This window comes from Staurois parvus, unplaced genomic scaffold (genome assembly GCF_062004578.1).
Source record: "Staurois parvus isolate SC_StPar_1 unplaced genomic scaffold, SC_StPar_1.0 ptg000648l, whole genome shotgun sequence".
NCBI classification, from domain to species: domain Eukaryota; kingdom Metazoa; phylum Chordata; class Amphibia; order Anura; family Ranidae; genus Staurois; species Staurois parvus.
In genome coordinates, this window is record NW_028318444.1 from 571,436 (window position 1) to 591,522 (window position 20,087).

The 20,087-nt window shown below is 39.9% G+C and overlaps 1 protein-coding gene across 2 annotated transcripts in view; it reads right to left on the reverse strand.

Annotated features, from left to right (window-relative positions):
* Window positions 1-320: 320 nt before the first annotated feature.
* RAD50 (RAD50 double strand break repair protein) overlaps window positions 321-20,087 on the reverse strand; it is a 181,473-nt gene continuing 161,706 nt past the window's right edge. For both annotated transcript variants that reach the window (XM_089694055.1, XM_089694054.1), the window contains exons 23-26: window positions 17,963-18,048; window positions 14,116-14,258; window positions 7,071-7,204; window positions 321-2,020 (exon numbers count right to left, since the gene is read on the reverse strand). In XM_089694055.1, the coding sequence (XP_089550181.1) occupies window positions 1,834-2,020; window positions 7,071-7,204; window positions 14,116-14,258; window positions 17,963-18,048 (550 nt within the window). In that variant the 3' untranslated portion in view covers window positions 321-1,833. The remainder of the gene's footprint in view (window positions 2,021-7,070; window positions 7,205-14,115; window positions 14,259-17,962; window positions 18,049-20,087) is intronic.

The window sequence follows — 20,087 nt, forward strand, 5'->3', positions numbered from 1 at the left end:
ACTTCCACTCTCTCCTCACAGGCTGTGATTGACAGCAGCAGGAGCCAAGGGCAACTGGCACTGCCTCCAAACTGAACAGAAGGTTTTTACCTTAATGCAGAGAATGCATTAGGGTAGAAAAAAAAACAAAACCTTTACAACCACTGAATGTACTTTATTTTCTGCTGCTGACCTGTGCTGTTTGCAGTAGTGACCAGGGGTGTACGAAGGGGTGGTTGTTTGGGGGCTTAAATACATTAAGTGGGGCACATCTGGAATCACCTTTATGTTTTTTCTTTATCTGTCAGGGTGCATGTTTGAAATATAAAATAAAGTCAAGCTGAAGAAAAAAACTTTATTTGTATAACCACAAGGATCAGCATAAAGTTCTTAATGACACATTGCAAAAAAACTCTTTTTATTCCTTTTTAAACTTTAGGTTATTTGTAAGTGATATAATAGAAGGGATGGCTTTTTCTCCAAGAACTGTGACAATGAAATATATTCTGCCTCCTAAATTGAAACTTTTAGTAGTCGTTTCACCAAAATCCTTTCCAGTGGGAGCAAATTGTTTTCCTACCCTACAGCAAGCTATACATTCATACATGTTGTGGTGTCTTGAGAAGACACTGTGATCCTTGCTACATTTTTGTACATATTGAGAGAGAATGTATTTGGCTGTTTTTAGGGTGTGGTAGTCGAACAACCCTTACATTACTTTTTGTAATAAAAAACCTGCAGTGTCCCACTTTTTGTTCACCTGTGTTTGCCTTCTAAGTGCCATCTACATTTAGTAGTACTTCTTGCTATACAACACAAATCACAACATAACACATTAATGGACTGTTTAAATTGTGATTTCTCTCTTAGGCTTGACTGCATAGGACCATGTACATTAATTGCAGCACATTAGTGTCAATGGTGCTGCAGTTTGACTGTCCTGCTGAAGCATACGCTATTACATTTTAGGATGTTTTTCATCAAAGCACGTTGGGAAGTTGCAGGTCAGGTTTTACCTACAGTTTTCAAGCACATAGATATGAACAGAACCTAAAGTGGAACAGTAGAAGTTTTAAACAGAGTGGGGAGGGGTTAGAACCTCTGTTCTTTATTGCTGTCTGTGTGAAAGATGGACAAAGCAATATTTCTGCTTAACGCATTATTTTAATGAGTCTTTGCACCCAGGTTCATATGTACATTTTTGAAAATGTAAGATTACAGATGTGCATAAAGTAAATGCATGATCATCTTATTAACTTACAGCATGGTCAGAGCTTTTGGCCAATTACACCAGGCAAGTACTTTGTTTTAGGCCTGCTATAACATGCAACAGCATTAACTCACACTGTATACATAACAGCTTGCATTCAACATGGAAGTAAAAGTGGGTCACTGACATATATAGAAGAGTGTCTTAACAATTAAGCTGCAACTGGGTCAAAATAAGCTTTAGGCTACTTTCACACTAATCCATTGCAAAAACAGATATGCGATTTTGCAGCATTTGCGACTCGTTTATTTAAAGAACATGTGACTCAAAAACTGCATCCAGGTGCGTTTTCAGCCACGTTTTGCATTGATTTCAATGGGGAGGTGCGTTTTTTTTAATTGCACCAAAACTGAACCAAGCAAAACTTTGAAAAACGCACCGGATCAGCAATGGATCAGTGTGAAGAGTTTCACAGGAATACATGCTCACACGCTTAACTTCCGCCTTTTTTAACACAAAAGCGGAAGAAAAACATATCGGTGTGAAAGTAGCCTTACATATAAATCCATAACAACAGCAGTAGTTGTAAACACTATCAGCAGCATTTACTGTTTTATATTTGGGATAAGTCCTGCAAACTTCTTCTAATGCATATAAGATCCCAAGGAGTTCACACCACACTTCGCAATCTCAGAACATTGGTCCATGTTCTTTTTAATCCGGTAGAAATGTTCCACGTATTCTGAACGCCCCAGAAGTTCTACAAAGTCTTCATCATGTGTAATCACAAGCAGCTGAAAATTTCGCTGACTTGACCGACTTTTGATGATCCTATAAATATAATGACACAAATTAAGCATTTTTTCAGTGTCTTCTATATATACTGTATCATAAAAAAAGAATGATCAACGGTAATTAGAATATATCAATATAATTTTTTTCCCCCACAAATATCAACAGTGTAGTTTATATTCCTTATTTGGATCATATTTAATGGAAATGAATTATGAGAATGCAAAATAAAAAGCCAGAAACTTACAAAGGAATTGCAGCTAAAATGTTTTTTCCCAGTTTCAAATACAGTAAAGGACATTTATGACCTCTGTCAGGTTCTTATTGCTAATTATGCTCCCAACAGGGAAAGGTCCCCATACTTTCTATACCACCTCAAAGTAAGGAGAAATCCCAGCTCAGAAAGTCAACATTGTAAAAGTGTTATTATTGAGAAATGTATCCCTTACTACTGGTCCCTGGGAAGAGAAAGGATGAAACTCCAAAGGGAACAGATGCCCCTTCGGTTTGCTTTTACCAGATCAGATTGGAGGTAGCCGGGTATAAACGGACACTTTACATCCGTTTAGTCCTTTTACATCCAGCTACCCATAAAGGAGAATTGAAGTTTCCGTTGGGTCCACTTGAAAAACGGACAGGCGGACCCAACCAGACTGCTTGTGTGAAAGGGGCCTAAATGGGAAAACGTTTGCAGGCAGTTGCTCCTTAACCATTAGCCGCCCGACGAATGGCCGTTTGGCGGCTTCAAATGTGCTCCTGTATTCCGGGTGCACGCCATTTGGCGTGCTCCCGCACATGCGCGGTTTGCGCGGTTGCAGAGCGACGCAGCAGTGCGATCTGTCACCGCCCGTGCACCACGGACACGGCCGATGACAGATCCGAGTACCGGCTCCCGTTGCCGGTACCATGTGACCTGCTGTGACCAATCACAGCAGGTCACATGACAGTTGTATACAATGGATGGCTTCATTCATGATGCCATCCATTGTATACTAGTGCCTAGCTGTGAATGGTCACAGCTAATCACATGCACATGTCATGTGATTAGCTGTGACCAAATCACAGCTAAGCACAAAAAAAAAAAAAAAAAAAAAAAAAAAGCTGAATGAATCGATTTCATTCAGGTAAATGCTTGCTTATAGCAAAGTAATTCTTTGCTATAAGCAAATTGTGTAAAAAAAAAAAAAATACTGATCACTTTCCCAAAGTAGTACAATGTTACTATGGTAACATTGTACTATTTTGGTCATAGTAAAATATGAAAAAAAATCTTAAAAAAAATAAAAAAAAATGTAATAAAAAATTAAATAAAATAAAAAAAAATTAAAAAAAAAATATATAATCAGTGTCGCTGTTCACCGCCATGCCAGTTATATGATGACGCTGTACTGCACTGGTGACAGTATGTAAAAAAAAAAATAGTGAAAATAATTTTTTTAATTTTTTCATTTTCCGAAAAATTATGACAAAAAAATACAACTTCAAAAAACTCGCCATGCCTCTTATGAAGTACATCGGACTGTCTACTCTGCAAAAAGGGGTCATTTGTGGGATATCTGTACTGTTCTGACATTCTTGGACCTCAAGATATTAGATTGGCTGTCAGTACTTCAGGATTGATCAATATTCAGATCTATACCATAGTTTGTGAACTCTATAACTTTAATACAAACTAAAAAATACATCTTAATTTGGGTTATTTTCACCAAAGACATGTAGCAGAATACATCTCGGCCTAAATTTATGAAGAACAATTATTTATTTGTAAACTTTTATAACAAAAACAAAGAAAAATGTGTTTTTGGTCTTTTTTTGTTAATTTAGCAAAAAATAAAAACCCCAGCGGTGATTAAATACCACCAAAAAAAAGCTCTAGTTGTGAGAAGAAAATGATAAAAGTTTAGTTTGGGTACAATGTTGTATGACCGCGCAATTGTCATTCAAAGTGTGAGAGCGCTGAAACCTGAAAAATGGCCTGGGCAGGAAGGTGTAAAATTGCACGGTATTGAAACGGTTAACCACTTGCCCTCTTGAGGATTTACACCCCTTCCTGACCAGGCCTCGTTTTGCTATACAGCACTGCACTATTTCAACTGATAATTGCGCGGTCAGGCAAAGCTGTACCCAAACAAAATTTATGTCCTTTTTTTCACACAAATAGATCTTTCTTTCGGTGGTACTTGATCACCTCTGCGCTTTTATTTTTTGCGCTATAAACAAAAAAAGACTGAAAATTTTGGGGGAAAAAAAGTTTTTTTTTTTTTTTTTTACTTTCGGCTATAAAAAATATATAGTGAACTCAAAGTTAGACAAAAATTTAGGCCAAAATATATTCTGCTACATGTTTTTGGTAAAAAAAAATTCCAAATAAAGCTTTCTTTTGGTGGTATTTGATCACCTGTGCACTTTTTATTTTTCACGCTATAAACAAAAACAGAATGAAATTTTTTTTAAAAAACCAATATTTTCTCATTTGTCATAAAAAATATCCAAAAAACTCAAAGTTCACCATAAATTTAGGCCAAAATGTATTCTGCTACATGTTTCTGGAAAAAAAATATCCCAATAAGTGTATATTGATTGCTTTGTGTGAAAGTTATAGCCTTTACAAACTATGGCATAGATAATGGAATTTACAGATTTTACTTTGACTGCTTATCACATTTCTTGAGGTGCTAAAATACCAGGACAGTACAAACACCCCCAAATGACCCCTTTTTGGAAAGTAGACACCCTAAGCTATATGCTGAGAGGCATATTGAGTCCATGGAAGATTTATTTTTTTTCCACAAGTCTTTGGAAAACAAAAACATTTTTTATTTTTTTTACGCAAAGTTGTCATTAATTGATATATTGCTCACATAAGCCATGGGTATATGTGGAATTACACCTTAAAATACATTCTGCTACTTTTACCGAGTATGGGGATACCACATGCATGAGACTTTTTGGGAGCCTAGCAACATACAGGAGTCTGAAATCCAATGACCACTTTGAAAGCCTGAAGGTGCTTAACTTCCTCATTTCACTTCCTCACTACCTATCACAGAGGCCCTGAAATGCCAGGATAGCACCAAACCCCCCCAAATGCTCCCTTTTTGGAAAGTAGACACCGCAAAGAATTTAAAAAAGGCATGGTGAGTGTTTTGAAGATCTAATTTTTTCTCATAAGGTTTTGAAATATAAAAAACGAAAAGAACAAATATGTTTTTGTTTTCTTTCTTCATTTTCCAAAAACATGTGGCAACAAACGAGAACTGCAAAATACTCACCATGCTTATCAAATTCCTTGGGGTGTCTACTTTTCAAAAAGGGGTCAAATTGGGGGGGTTTGGTACTATCCTGGCATTTCAGGGCATCCGAAACTGTGATAGCTACCAAGGAAGTGTAATGAGGAAATAAAGACCTTTAAAAGCCTGAAGGTGCTTATTGGATTTCCCCACAAATCATCACTCAATTCTGCAAGTGGTTCCAATTTACTAACGCTGTTCTCTAGTTGGTCTAAAACCGCTTTTGACATAAAGGGACGCTTTTTGGATGCCATGGACGTTTCTCAGTAGGAAGGATCCACTTCGTCCAGTTGCTTTGTAAATTGCAAAAGTGTACCAGTGTCGAGCTTTCCAGGAAACTAGGTACGGATTCATCATTTGGTCGTTGAAGTCAACCCCTCTCGTGTTAAGGTTATAGTCATGAACACAGAGGGGTTTCTCAACAACGCCAGATATCGTGTTAATTTGGACTGTCGCGTCTGCGTGAATGTAAGACAGGACAAAAATATCCCATTTGTCCTTCCACTTTACTGCGAGCAATTCATCATCCCTCAAGCAGGCTTTCTCCCCCTTTCTAAGTTGGGTATTTAAAGCCGTTAGGGAAAGGCCTAGCGATTTGGTTGCACGGTGCCACATGAGCCAATTCCAAGATTGCACAAATGTCTAAATAGTGGCACGCTTGTATACAAAATTGTCCATGTCTAAGTGGTACCCCTTACGGAACAAACACAACACAAAGTCCCAAACTATCTTGCCACTGCTCTCCATGTAGTCTGGGCAGTCGGGGGGGGCTCGACTTCGCTGCCTCTTCCCTCATAAACCCTAAATTTGAACGTATAGCCTGTGGCCCTCTCACAGCGCTTATACAATTTGACCCATATCTGGCACGCTTTCTGGGGATGTACAGTTTGAATGCAAAGCAGACGGTAATGTGAATGAGGGACTCATTCACACAGATTTGCTGGGGCGTATACAAATCTACAAATTTCCCAGTGAGGCGGTTTAGAAGAGGTCAGATTTTGTAGAGCCTGTCATGTTACGGGATCTAAATTTATAGGTACTAGTGCAACTCACGGGAAAAAGAGTGCATGGCTGTCAGGGACTGCTTGAACCGCTACCTTTAAAATTCACCTGCTAATGCTGGCAGAGATCAGGCCTGATTCTGCGAACACTGCGGTGGACTCTGACACTGTACTAATGGCACTGACAGAGGGCAATCAAAGGGTTAAATGTGGCAATCAAGGGGTTAGAATGTCTCTATCTAATGTGTGTGGGTGCAGTGTGCTGCTTTTACTCACGTGTAATGTCTTTCTTCTCTCTGTGGAACAAAATGGTTCCAGGGAGGGAAGAACCAGCTAGATCCTGTGCCTGTATTTACAAATACAGGCACAGCTCTGCACCTCCATTTGCTGTAGATCAGCAGAGTCCCGGCCAAAATCACTGGCCGAAACCTGCTGACATACACCTCCTACAGAGAATGACAGTGGGGTCATGCGCACTCTAAACCCGGAAGAGCAGAGCGATGTACGGGTACGTCACTTTGCCTGCAGCTACTGCCCCGTCCGCAGTACATTTTGGGCCAGCGGGAAGCATGAGGGTATTGATCACTATTGCAAAGTGCAGCTCAAAACAAGGACAATGGCTGCACAAATGCACCTTCACTGCAGCTCTAAGGTGCACTATGTGAATGAATATGGGAGGCTATTAAAGAAGCACTGTTGTACGTGAAAGTGCCAGGCAATGAAAGGTACCTTATGTAGCTCAGCTCTTGCCTGCACTGGCTCTTAAAATTAGCAGAAAAATATTTTTTTGGTACTCACTCAACTAATGCATGTGCAAGAGATTCAATGTTTTCACGATCCAGATTTGTTGTAGGTTCATCCAGGGCAAGTATTCCACAATTCAGACAAAATGTTTCTGCTAGAGCCAGACGAATAATAAGAGATGCCAGAACCTGCAAAACCAACATTCAACTTGATTTAATTTTGCTTACAGAATAAAGTACATTTCTTCTTATACAGCAGTGCTTCCCAAACAATGCTCAGCCAGGTACTACCTTTGCGGCACACTAGTGCAGCCCGTACTATTAAAATTTAAATGTCCCTCCCAAGCATGCTGCCAACACCTAGTCAGATCATAGTTTTTCTCAGCCACTGCAATACATTCAAGCACATCAAATTTCCCAGAAAAGCAGATAATAAACACTAATTTACATTTTAGTGCATTACCTACCTGCAGTATTCTACAGCCCACACCACCTGTATGCAACATTAGAGTTGCTAGCAAATTTTTCCACATTGCGAGCCATCAGCCTGCTATTTTAACTATTAATTGTTGTCGGCTTTATATATCTGGTGATCCCGTGCAATGCGAGTCTTTAATGCTGTATGGGAATCTTTTTGAAAGAGCAATAAATGGTGGGAAGACTTTTTTTTTCTTTTCTTACTTCACCATGGAAGTGTATTTTTTTTTCTCCCTTGTTACGAATGAGATCCTGCTGTGTTTGTGTTTTCTACTGCATTACTGGAGCCAGCGGATGGAGTCAAAAAGGCGCGTTTGACCATTCATTATAATTTTATGGTCCATCCTTTCTGGCAAGTGGCGTCTGGCAGCTGGGCACATGTGCTGTTGAATTTTAGGGACCACAATACATTTATGGAATGATTTTTTTCACATTTATTGTGATGAACTGCATTTTCATGCACTTTTTCTTCTAGGGTCCATGATATATGGACTACATGAAATTCATGCATATACACAATATACAGTATATGCACCTTTTATTTATGCACACTATTAATTTACACTATTTATATGGTTATTGTTATATTTGGTATATATTAGCACTGCTTTTTGCAGTATACTCACCTAAGTTTGTCTTCAGTGTCCCTCGCCAAAGTCATTTCCAGGTGCAGGGTACTAGTAATCCAGCTCTGCAGTTGGTCCATTTATATAGATGTCATTACTGTAGGTTATTTTCTGGATGCTAAGAGGACCATGTGGCTGGACAGAGTGTTTAGTTAAGTAAAGAGGAATTTTTACTCCCCTGTAAATTGGAATACAGTGCAGGACACAGGCAATTAATTCATACTGAATAACACAAAAACTGAATAACATAAAAAAAATTAAATAAAAATAATCACAAATAAATAAATGTACGTGCAAAAAAAAAAAAAAAAATTTATATATATATATATATATATATATATATATATATATATATATGTTTCCAAATTGTAAATATGGGGATCTCACGCTTTAAGAATCACTGTAGAAGATGACCAGCTTTCCACCTCTAAAATGGCCGCTTGAACCGCAAAAGTCGCCGTGCATTCCAAATTCCTATTATTTTGCATAGGAGATGGATGAGAGCTCTCCCTAAGGAGTATAAAAGGTGGCTGGAGACTGAAGGTGGTGTCTTGAGAACGCCCTGTGGGTGGGGCGAAACGCATTGACGCACTTCCGGTCTGCCGTCATCTTGGCCTACATCACTTCCGGTATTTGGAATGCACGCCGACTTTTGCGGTTCAAGCGGCCATTTTAGAGGTGGAAAGCTGGTCATCTTCTACAGTGATTCTTAAAGCGTGAGATCCCTATATTTACAATTTGGAAACTTGTTCCTTTGAAGCCTTTGAGGCTATTAAACAAGGCCTGTTATTTTATTGAAGCATGTGAGTGTCCTTATTCTATGGATTTATATGGTATTGAGTGGCAGTATTACACTATGTAGCCTTTCTTTCCTTGTACATTATTGAGGATTTCATGGAGAAGTAGAGTGGAGTCGATTGCTGTATCTAAGCAGGGTGAAGGCGATTTGAGTTCCTCCTGAGGGGCTATAGGATCCCTTATATCCTATGAGGCTTATTACTCACCTCCATCTGGTGAGTGCGGTCAATATTATTTTTCACGTGGTAATTAGGTGGAAGCACATTTTGGAACATTGTCTTGAAAATCCTTTTGGGAAAATAAGGACTTATGTTTGAAATATTATATATATATATATATATATATATATATTTTTTTTTTTGCACGGACATTTATTTGTGATTATTTTTATTTAATTTTTGCGCTGTTTTTTGTGTTATTCATTATTGGTGGTTTTCACTGGTGCACAGCTGCATAATTGTATACTTTCTTTGATTGGCGCTGGGATTTTTTACTTAATTTATTCATACTGCATGGGTTATAGACTAGTACCATTGAATGATTGGACACTGCGAAGCTTTCAAGGACATGACCCCCTGAAGTGCCTCCTCTATAACTCTAGTCCACTCTGTGACTCCTTAGTTTTGTAGCAAGCAATGTAAAGTATCGAGGAAAGTTAAGGAGGGTGACCTGTAGCTTGTACTATATTCCAAGAAATGGAATTTACAGGCAAGTCAAAATTTGTCTTATCTTAATCATACAGGACATTCCAAAGCAATAGTTATAAGGGGAGGCAACAACTAGGCACAGAACTGTGCTAATGGGTTAAAAAAAAAAAAAGATAAAAACCCAGGTTCAGAGTGCCACTGTAAGAATGATGCCACTGAAAGCTGCATCAGCAAAAGAATGCTCCTGGTAAAAAAAAAAAAAAAAAGAAAAAGTATGAACAGAAGACCAGGTGGCGGCTTTTAGGGTGACAGAGGCTTGGTGCCTAAAGGCATAGGATGTTGTAACATATTTGCTGGAATGTGCACTTAAGAGTGCAGGAGGCGGCGTTTGTTTTAGAGAACACGCTTTAGCAATCAAATTTCTTATCCACCTAGCAGTTATGGATTTTGAAGCGGGGTGCCACTTGAGAGGACAAATAGGGAATGTTTGTCTAATGCAGTGTTTCTCCATTCCAGTCCTCATGGACCCCCAACAGGTCATGTTTTCAGGATTTCCATTATTTTGCACAGGTGATTTGATCAGTTTCACTGCCTTAGTAATTACCACAGCTGTTTCATCTGAGGGAAATCCTGAAAACATGACCTGTTGGGGGTCCATGAGGACTGGAGTTGAGAAACACTGGTCTAATGGAAGCTGTAGCATTTAGCTACAGTGCCTTGAAAAAGTAAATTTTCCACATTTTGTCATGTTACAACCAAAAATGTAAATGTATTTTATTGGGGTTCATGTGATAGACCAACACAAAGTGACACATATTTGACATTGACATTTTTGCCCATTCTTCTTTGTAAAATAGCTCAAGCTCTGTCAGATTGGATGGAGATTGTCTGTGAACAGCACATTTCAAGTCCTGCCACAGATTCTCAATTGGATTTAGGTCTGGACTTAATGACTGGGCCATTCTAACACATATATATGCTTTGATCTAAACCATTCCATTATAGCTCTGGCTATATGTTTAGGGTCTTTTCCTGGTGGAAGGTGAACGGAGGCCCCAGTCTCAAGTCTTTTGCAGACTCTAACAGGTTTTCTTCTAAGATTGCCCTGTATGTAGCTCCTTCATCTTCCCATCAACTCTGCCCAGCTTCCCTGTCACTGCTGAAGAAAAGTATCAACATAACATGAGGCTGCCATCACCATGTTTCACAGGGGGGATGGTGTGTTTAGGGTGATGTGCAGTGTTAGTTTTCCGTCGCACATAGCGTTTTGCTTTTAGGCAAAAAGTTCAATATTGGTCTCATCTGACCAGAGCACCTTCTACCACGTTTGCTGTGTCCCCCACATGGCTTCTCGCAAACTGCAAACGGGACGTCTTATGGCTTTCTTTCAACAATTACTTTCTTCTTGCCACTCTTCATAAAGGCCAGATTTGTGGAGTGCACGACTAATAGTTGTCTTGTGGACAGATTTTCCAACCTGAGCTGTGGATCTCTGCAGCTCCTCCATAGTTACTATGGACCTCTTGGCTACTTCTCCGATTAATGCTCTCCTTGCCCCCCGTCAGTTTAGGTGGACGGCCATGTCTTGGTAGGTTTGCAGTTGTGCCATACTCTATTTTTGGATGATGAATTGAAAAGTGCTCCATGAGATGTTCAAAGTTTGGAATATTTTTTTTTTTATAACCTAACCCTGCTTTTAACTTCTCCACAACTTTATCACTGTCCTGTCTGGTGTGTTCCTTGGCCTTCATTGATGTGGTTTGTTCACTAATGTTCTCTAACAAACCTCTTCACTGAACAGCTGTATTTATACTGAGATTAAAAATTACACACAGATAGACTCTATTTAATAATTAGGTGACTTCTGAAGGCAAGATTTTAGTTATGGGTTACAGAGTATAGGGGGCTGAATACAAATGCATGGCACAATTTTCAGATATTTGTAAAAAATTTTGAAAACCATTTATCATTTTCCTTCCACTTCACATTTATGTGCCACTTTGTGTTGGTCTATCACATAAAATCCCAATAAAATACATTTACGTTTTTGGTGGTAACATGATAATGTGGAAAATTTCTAGGGGTCTGAATACTATTTCAAGGCACTGTATACTCTAATGGCTCTGACAACATTCAGGCTATCTGCAGAGGCTCCCTGTTGATCGTTAGGAACAAGAATGGAAGAACAATATCCTCATTGAAATGGGATGTTAAAACCACCTTTGTAAAGAATGACAATCTAGGGCATAGTATGGACTTGTCATTCTGAAGTATGAGAAAGGGCTCTTTGCAGGAAAGAGCTGCTGTTTCTAAGATACATCTAGCAGATGTGATGGCCACCAGAAAGGCTACTTTTCTGGTAATAGATGCCAAGGAAATAACCCTGGTGGGTTAAAATGGTGGTTTTTGTAAAGCAGAAAGAACCAAGTTAGAGTCTCAGGGGAACACAAGGCGCTGCAAGGGGGCCTAATATGAGAAACCTTGAATAATGATTTTTAAGTGCAAACGTAAAGCTAGATGCCTGGAAAAGGATGGACAAGACTGAAACTTGCCCTTGTATAGTGCTGAGAGCTAGATTCTGGTTAGAACCTTTTTGTAGGAAACCCGCAACACAGTGTACATCAAAATCTATGGGATTGAATTGAATGCACTCACACCAGGCAAAGTAAGATTTCCAGGTATGGAAATAAATCTTCCTGGATGGGGTTTTTTCTCTACAGCAAGGCAGTAATGACAAACTTAGAGACCTCTCTATCCTTTAGGGCCTGGGTTTCAATGGCCATGCCATTAAAGCCAGAGACTGCATCATGGTGGAATAGAGGGCTTGAGATAGCAGATCCAGTCTGTTGGGAAGAGGGCAGGGGTCTTCTGCAAGAAGTCTGAGTATGTCTGTGTACTAGAATCTTCTGGACCAGTTTGGTGCCAGAAGAATCATTGTCTTTCCCTATCACTCTATTTTTTGGAGCTGGTGGGATAAAAAGCTCAGTGGAGGAAAGGTATAAACTAGATGGAACTGAGACCAAGGGATAACTAGAATATCTGGAGGCCAGAGCTAGGGGATCCCTGGTGCTGGATACAAACAGCATGTTGTATCTGGGGGCTAGGATGTCCACATCCGAAGTCTCCCATTTTTGGCATACCCAACTGAAAACAGCTGGATAACGAGACCATTCACCTTGGTCCAAGTGGTGTTGACAGACAATCCGCCTGCCAATTGTCCACTCCTGGAATGTGGCTCTTCGTGCCCCCTGGATGGTTGATATATGCAACTGTAGTGGCATTTTCTAACTGCACTCGAGGTGTTCCCTTAAGAAGGGCGTCCTGTACTGGAGGGCCAGCTTGATAGCTCTGAGCTCCAAGATGTTGTTGAGGAGTCTGGCCTCCTCCTTTGACCATGTCCCCTGAACCTTAACAGATTGAAGACTCCTCCCCAATCTGATAAGCATGCACCTGTTGTAAAAACCCTCCAATTGCAGGGGAGAAAGGATTTTTCCACTGTCAGAGTTAAAGTGGTAATTCACCAGGATAAGGAATATCTTGTTTGGAGTGACAAACATGGGTAGATTCAGTTAAAGAGCCTCTTGCTTTTTCCATTCTGGAAAAAAATTTGACTGGAGAGTTCTTTAATGGAATTGGGCAAAAGGTACTGCCTTGAAGGAGGCACCCATTAAGCCCAGAACTCTCATGGCAAATCTCACTGAATCTCTGTTTTCAAGCATGAGCTCAAGCTATAATTGAGAAATGAGAGTACAGGCCTCCCTCCACAGCGTGGGTTCCAGGTATGGCTCCCAAGGTTTTATCGAGGTTGCACCAATCCAGATACACTACTTTTTAGACAAGAGGTTGACTGAAGAATTCTTTAAAAAAATATTAAAAGAAAATAACCAAGTTGTGAAGCTGCTCTCACATATTAATGGAGTAGGGTAGGGTTATATGGAAGGTGCCCCAGGGGGCTTATTCTCAAAAGCTTGCCAGTGTCTAATCACCTAAGGAATGAGTCCATAACCTATGGTGTATGAATAAGTTGCCTGTGTCCTGTACTGTATGAATAAGATAAGGGCATTTATGTACATTTTACTTTAATCTTCTATGCCAGTGATTAGTTTAAGTTGGTGCCAGGGGAGGAGAGTGTTTTTGTTTTCTATGTTCTATGCCAGCGATTAGTTAGCCCTTAATGCTGTGGCCTCGCAGCCTTTTAAGGGGTTTCTGATCATGTGACTGCTGTGATTGGCTGTCAAAGCAGACATGATCAGAAAACTCCTGATCGCAAGTAGCGATCAGGAGCTTTTTGTTAGGCACCGGTATCTATGCCAGGAGCATGCAGGGTGCACGCTCTTAGCACAGATTTGTTTACATTTTGGTACGCAAGTATGTGGCCTGTCAGCATCAAGGCCCACCAGCCAAGGCCGCATATTTGCATATTCTCGATACGAAAAAAAGTTAAAAAGGGGTGGGGAGTAGCTTTATACTTCATTTCATTCCTTACAGTTCTGTATACATTTAAACAAAAATAAAACTTCATGACCAATACAAGAAAATGGAAGCCATGTACCTTTTGCCCAGCACTACACCGTCCTCTCATATCAAGTGCAGTATCTCCTTTGATCATCACAACTCTGTAGTTGTATGTCCTTCTCTTATCAGAAGCTGAGACACTTTCATCAGCATCAGATCTGATCTCGATGTACTCTATATCTGAAACCACATGAAATATTCAAAACTGTTTATTACTAAAACTAAAAGAATTATGGCCAGGCTTTCTAAATTGCAACAAATACATTTGCTCGGAAAAAAAAATGCTTCGATTTTATGCTAAGCATTACAAATAATAAATACTGCCTTATAAAGCAAGAAGAGTCCACTGTTTTTATTATTCTGTGGTCAACTGTTTCATCCTTTAAAGGCCTAACTTAATATGGCACCTCCTTAGCACCTGTTTTAACCCTTTAAAAACTTGCACCACCGTGCCTGAACTGCATGCACTGTGGTCCCTTGTGAATTCATGGGCTGCTTGCCATCGTAATACTGCTGGTTGAACACAACAGGGGGTAAAATTTTTGCCATGGCATGTGTACAACCCCATCCAGCTGCCTTTGCAGCTTAAGAGTGCAATAAAACTGTGGCTCAACTGCCTATTTTTACAGCCTCCTGACAACAAGTGTATACAAGCCTTTTGATTTGTCACATCTGGAATATTTTTAGCTCATTTAAACAGATACTTTAGAAAACAGCTTTCAATTTTTGTCTGTAGTGAGTACAGTACAATGTACTGACTACAGAAAAAATACACTAGGATATTATTGAGTTAACAGATGCTGTCAAACTAGGTCATACAAGATGATGCCCTTTTACATATCAGCAGAACTATTGTATATGCAATCTTTAATCACTTCCCACCTGGCCTCTATACATACACAGCGGGAGCTTCCTTGTTCTGGTGCGCAGCAGCACAATCTGTGATTGATATGTCCATCAGACACAGCGGAACACAGATCAGTGTCCATGGCCATTTGACCTTGTACTATGTGATCACTGTGACCAAGCACAGAGCTACACACATGTAAACACAGGCTGCGATCCTGCAACCTGTGAAGTGTCTCCTATCAAAGAGATAGAGTGTGTGTAGTACAGTGCTGGGTTCTGTACGAAACACTGAAAAAGTAAAAAAACTAAAGATTAAAAAAAAGGGAAAAGGCATCTGTCACTGATCACTGTCACTAGAGCTGTGAGAGTCACTATGGTGACATTGTACTGCTCTGGGTAGTGATCAGAGACACAGTATACCATTGCAGCAGTGTCTCTGATCATTGGCCAGAGCAGTACAATCCCTAGTGACAATGTTTAAATGAAAAAAAGAAAAAGAAAAAAAGAATAAAGTTGTAAAAATTAAAAAAAAAAATTAAATATATATATAAACTAAAGGCTTATTCAAACTTGCAATGCTTTCTAAAAAGTGATAAACGTTCATTTCGCTCTTCTGGGAGCATGAAACAATTTTGCCAGGTAAATGCATCTCAACCACGTGCGATGTGTGATGTGCATTGCCCGAGTCATGATCGAAGGGCAGTAGTACTTACAGAGCATGAAAGGAGGGTATAATTCCTGCCATGACATGCATACACTCCCAGCTGGATACAAAGTAAACAAAGAGAAGGCGCACCGGCCTAGTGCATAACCTTAAATAACATTTATTTATAAAAATGCTAGGTAATATACTCACAAAAGACAAACGTATATAAGCTCATCATAAAGAACAGTACTGTCCAGTCCGCATGGTATGGCTATCTGCATAGAAGCACTGGACCTCCAACAGGCTAATGCATTTTGAGGACTTGCCTCTTCCTCAGAGCCACTGAGGAAGAGGCAAGTCCTCAAAACGAGGACTGGACAGTGCTGTTCCTTACAATGAGCTTATATACGTTTGTCTTTTGTGAGTATATTACCTATCATTTTTATCAATAAATGTTATTTAAAGGTAATGCACTAGGCTGGTGCTCCCTCTCTTTGTTTTCTTTGCATCCAGTGTTTTGAACTTCCCCAGTCCCTTGAGGGCAGCAAGGCGTGCACCATCCAGGGTTTCCACAATGGATCCATAAATGTATCGACTTCACCCCCAAGCGCAGGAGCATTTGTGTCATACACTCCCCGCTAAAGAAGGAGCATTTGGGGGGGGTTCAGTAAAAATGAATGTGGCTCAACTGCAGAACTTACTTCCCCCACACTGAAAGTGTAAAGGAGCCATTACACACTCACCACACCAGTGCAGTCACAGTGTCCCTGAATGCTGCCAAACCAGACCCAGTGTCATCATAAGGCCTCATTCACAAGGGGCGTATAAATGTTTACCCCATGTGAGGGCTATGTTTATCTTTACGGGAATGCACAGATGTTCTGATCATCACCATGCATAGTCCCATCGATGTCTATTGGCACATATCAGCTGCAAGGACTCAACTGCTGCTCCCAATGTGACAGCATTCCTGATGACAACCATACCAGTGTAGCGTTGCCTGCGATCGATGCTTGTACTGACCCTGGCCTTTTTTTTTTTTAATTACACTTCTGCCTGCTGTATGGAATGATTCTTTGCCTCTTTATTGATTATGTCTCTGCATGCCTGAGACACCTGTCCCAGCCATCCCCTATTGAAAACTGGACTCCCGGAATAACAGAAACTGTTCGTTTATTCAGCTGCCTGTACTGGTATCTACTTACTTGGGGTAACAGCTTTTATATTTTACCAAACAAATTAGTAATATATACATTCACCAGCCACTTTATTAGGTACACCTGTTTTTTAATTTGCTTGGTAACACAAATTGCTAACCAGACAGTCACATGGCATCAATTCAATGCATTTAGGCATCTAGACGTAGTGAAGATGACTTGCTGAAGTCATCTTCAAATGGGGAAAATGGGGCCCAACGCGGTACTAGCAAGGTGTAACTAATAACTTAGTGTAAAAAGAAAATGGGAAAAAAAATTTTTCATTTTCTTTCTGCATTTTTTAAAAACTCATGGCAATAAAATGATATTTCTGAAAGACTAATTATGTCTCTTAGAAAATATGATGAGGTGTTCACTTTCCAAAATGTTGTCATTTTATGGGTATTTCCCCTGTTCTAGTGCTCCAAGGCCTCCAAAAATGTGATAATTAGTCAGGAAATTTGAAGCATAATTTATGCTCCTTGAAGGCCTGAAGGTGCTCCTTGGATTCTGGACCCCTCTAGACAGTTAGGATGTGAAAAAGTCACACACATGTGGTACACTCATACTTCAAACTTCATAAAATCACAACGTCATCACAGTGCGAAAACAGAAAATGGTAAACGCGTTTCATGTTATGGACAACACTTGCTCACAACTCGTAGGTTTTTTTGCCTACAAATAGCAAAAAAAAACACTGGGCAGTGTTGTATGACTTAGTACTCTTGTCCTCTTGTAAGAGGAAAGGTCAAAAAGTGGATGTGAGCGCAGCATTTGAACAGTGGTGGATACACGGTGTGCTTGTTCACAACTATTTAGGAGGTGGTGCACGTTTATCACAGAAGAGAGTAAAGCAGCACATTTCATGAAGGAAGATACACACAATGTATGGACTGTGGACACTATATGATATGTGGTTTCTGTTTTAAGGAAGTTTGCGGAATTGCCGAAAATGAGGATATTATTTATTTGATGATGAGATTTGGTGCACAGATTACATGATCACAGGGAGGAGCAACATTTATATTTTGTTTTTCATTATTTATAAAGTGGTTTATTTAATTGCATATTTCACTTTTAGGTGGTGTGGGATACACATTTTTTATAAAGAGAAATTGCTAACACATTTCAGTGTTTAAGCAAAACCTATGTATTTGTGTTTGTTTTACTGATAACCAACAAAATTCAAGTACCTTGTCCTCTATAAGTGCTGCGCCAGAGATCACGAATGATCTTATTAATCTCTTCCATTTTCATACTATGGAACTTCATTATGGCTCTAGCAAAACAAGACATAAAACATCTTGATAAGATCCTGATCATGCATCATTGTAAAATACATTTTTAGTGAAAACAATGTGAACTATAAGGGTTTTACAATAACAAAAAGCAAATCATTTTGTTAAAAAAACAAAAGAACCACACAAGACGACTTAATTATTGTAAACAAATAACACATTAAAACTGCAGCTTTAGCTCTCTCTGTTACAAGCCTTGGTAATTTAAACTGAACACACTATGATTAAGCACTAGCAAGCGCAAAAGGTGTTAGCGGTCTGTGTTTTACCACTTCACCTTGTTTTATTCACAGTACAATAAAAGGTAGCTTGTATTGGAGTTCGGTCATCCAAACCTTTCTTCACTGACATGTACCTCGGTATGAGCTGGAGCGGAAACCTGAATCCCTCTGGGCGTATAGGTGGATACTATTTGGGTTATGCTGCCACCTTTAGGTGAATGAACATTGGACCAAAAAAAAAAAAAAGACAAAATTCCCCACTCAGGCTATTTCCTCCAGTGAGCATTGGTCCTCTAATTTGGTGCAATTAAGAAAACAGAGTTATTACCTGTTAGATCACTTTGCAGGAATTTTCTAGGACGGCTTAAGAGAGAGAGGCTCATCCCAACTAGCACAGGAAATACATGATCCACATTATAAAAAGCATGCACCACAGCATACTCTCAGTCATAAATAACCGTAGGCATGGCAAATATACAGAATCAGATAAACCATATTCTTACTCCATAAAAGAAAACCATGGGGCGGAAATTGGCAGCGTTCTGGAAGATTCCTGGAAAGTGCATTAACAGGTAATGACCATGTTTTCCCAAGTCATCTTCCAGGACAGCTTACGAGAGAGGACCAACAAGAACTACCTGATTAGGGCAGGGCCACAGCTTGCAGGACCTTCCTCTTGAAGGCCTGTTCCAGACTGGAGCAGGTCCAAACGCCAATGCTTTACAAAGGTTTGGAAGCTGGACCAGGTAGCGATAGGAGAAGCCCCTGCCCTTTCAATCCATGATGTAGCCACTACTCTTGCTGAATGAGCTTTGAGGTTCAAAGGCGATGCTATTGAAGATGCCCGGTAAGCATCTGAGATGGCCAACTTCATCCACCTTGCAATAGTGTTCTTTGAGGCACTCTTACCTTTGTTAGGTCCTGAGGATAGCACAATCAAACTAGAGATGGTACGCCAATCCTTTGTACACTCAATGTAGGCAGACACCTCTTTACGTCTACCTTATTTTTTCATGCATTGGTCCACTGCAGAAGGAAGAGATTATAATCTCCTCCAAGCATGAACATCCGATTCAACTAGGTATGAATGTAGGATCTAAATTCAGAAAAATGTTATCTGGAAGAATAATGCAATAAGGCTTCACAATCAAGAGAGTCTGGATTTCGCCGAGTCTCCTAGCAGAAACAAGAGCCACCAAAAGCACGGTTTTCAGGGTTAAGAATCTAGTTGTGCACTTCTCCAGTGGCTTCCTTCCCGAAGCTCCTCAGGACGACTGAAAGGTCCCATGACGGAAATCTAGAATGCCTGAGTTTTGATTTGCCATCTACAGCTATTAAAATCCTCTTAATTAGAGGGTCTTCTGCCAGATAATTTGAAAGGGCCGCAAAACATACTTTGAGTTTGTTGAGGGCCATACTGAGATCTACCTTGTCTTGTAGAAAGTCTAAAACCATTGGAATAACAGGAACAAATACCCTATTATCTTTAAAATTTCCACACTTATTTGCTCCCGAGGATGGAGGAGGATAACTTTCTTAGACAGTCCTTTACTCTTAAGCAGTCTTAAGGTCGGCAGTGAAAGTTGGTCCACAGCCGCACCTTGATGGAGGAGGTCTGGGGCGCAAGACAGTCTCCAGGGGTCTGCAACACTCAGTTTCAGCAACCCGGTGAACCGCGCCCTCTCAAGCCAGTAGGGGCTATTAGAATACCTTTTACAGATGTCCAGGCCTAAACTGAGAGAGTCTCTTCTTAGGGAAAAGAACAGTTCCACCTTCCTGTTTTCTCTTGTACCAAATTG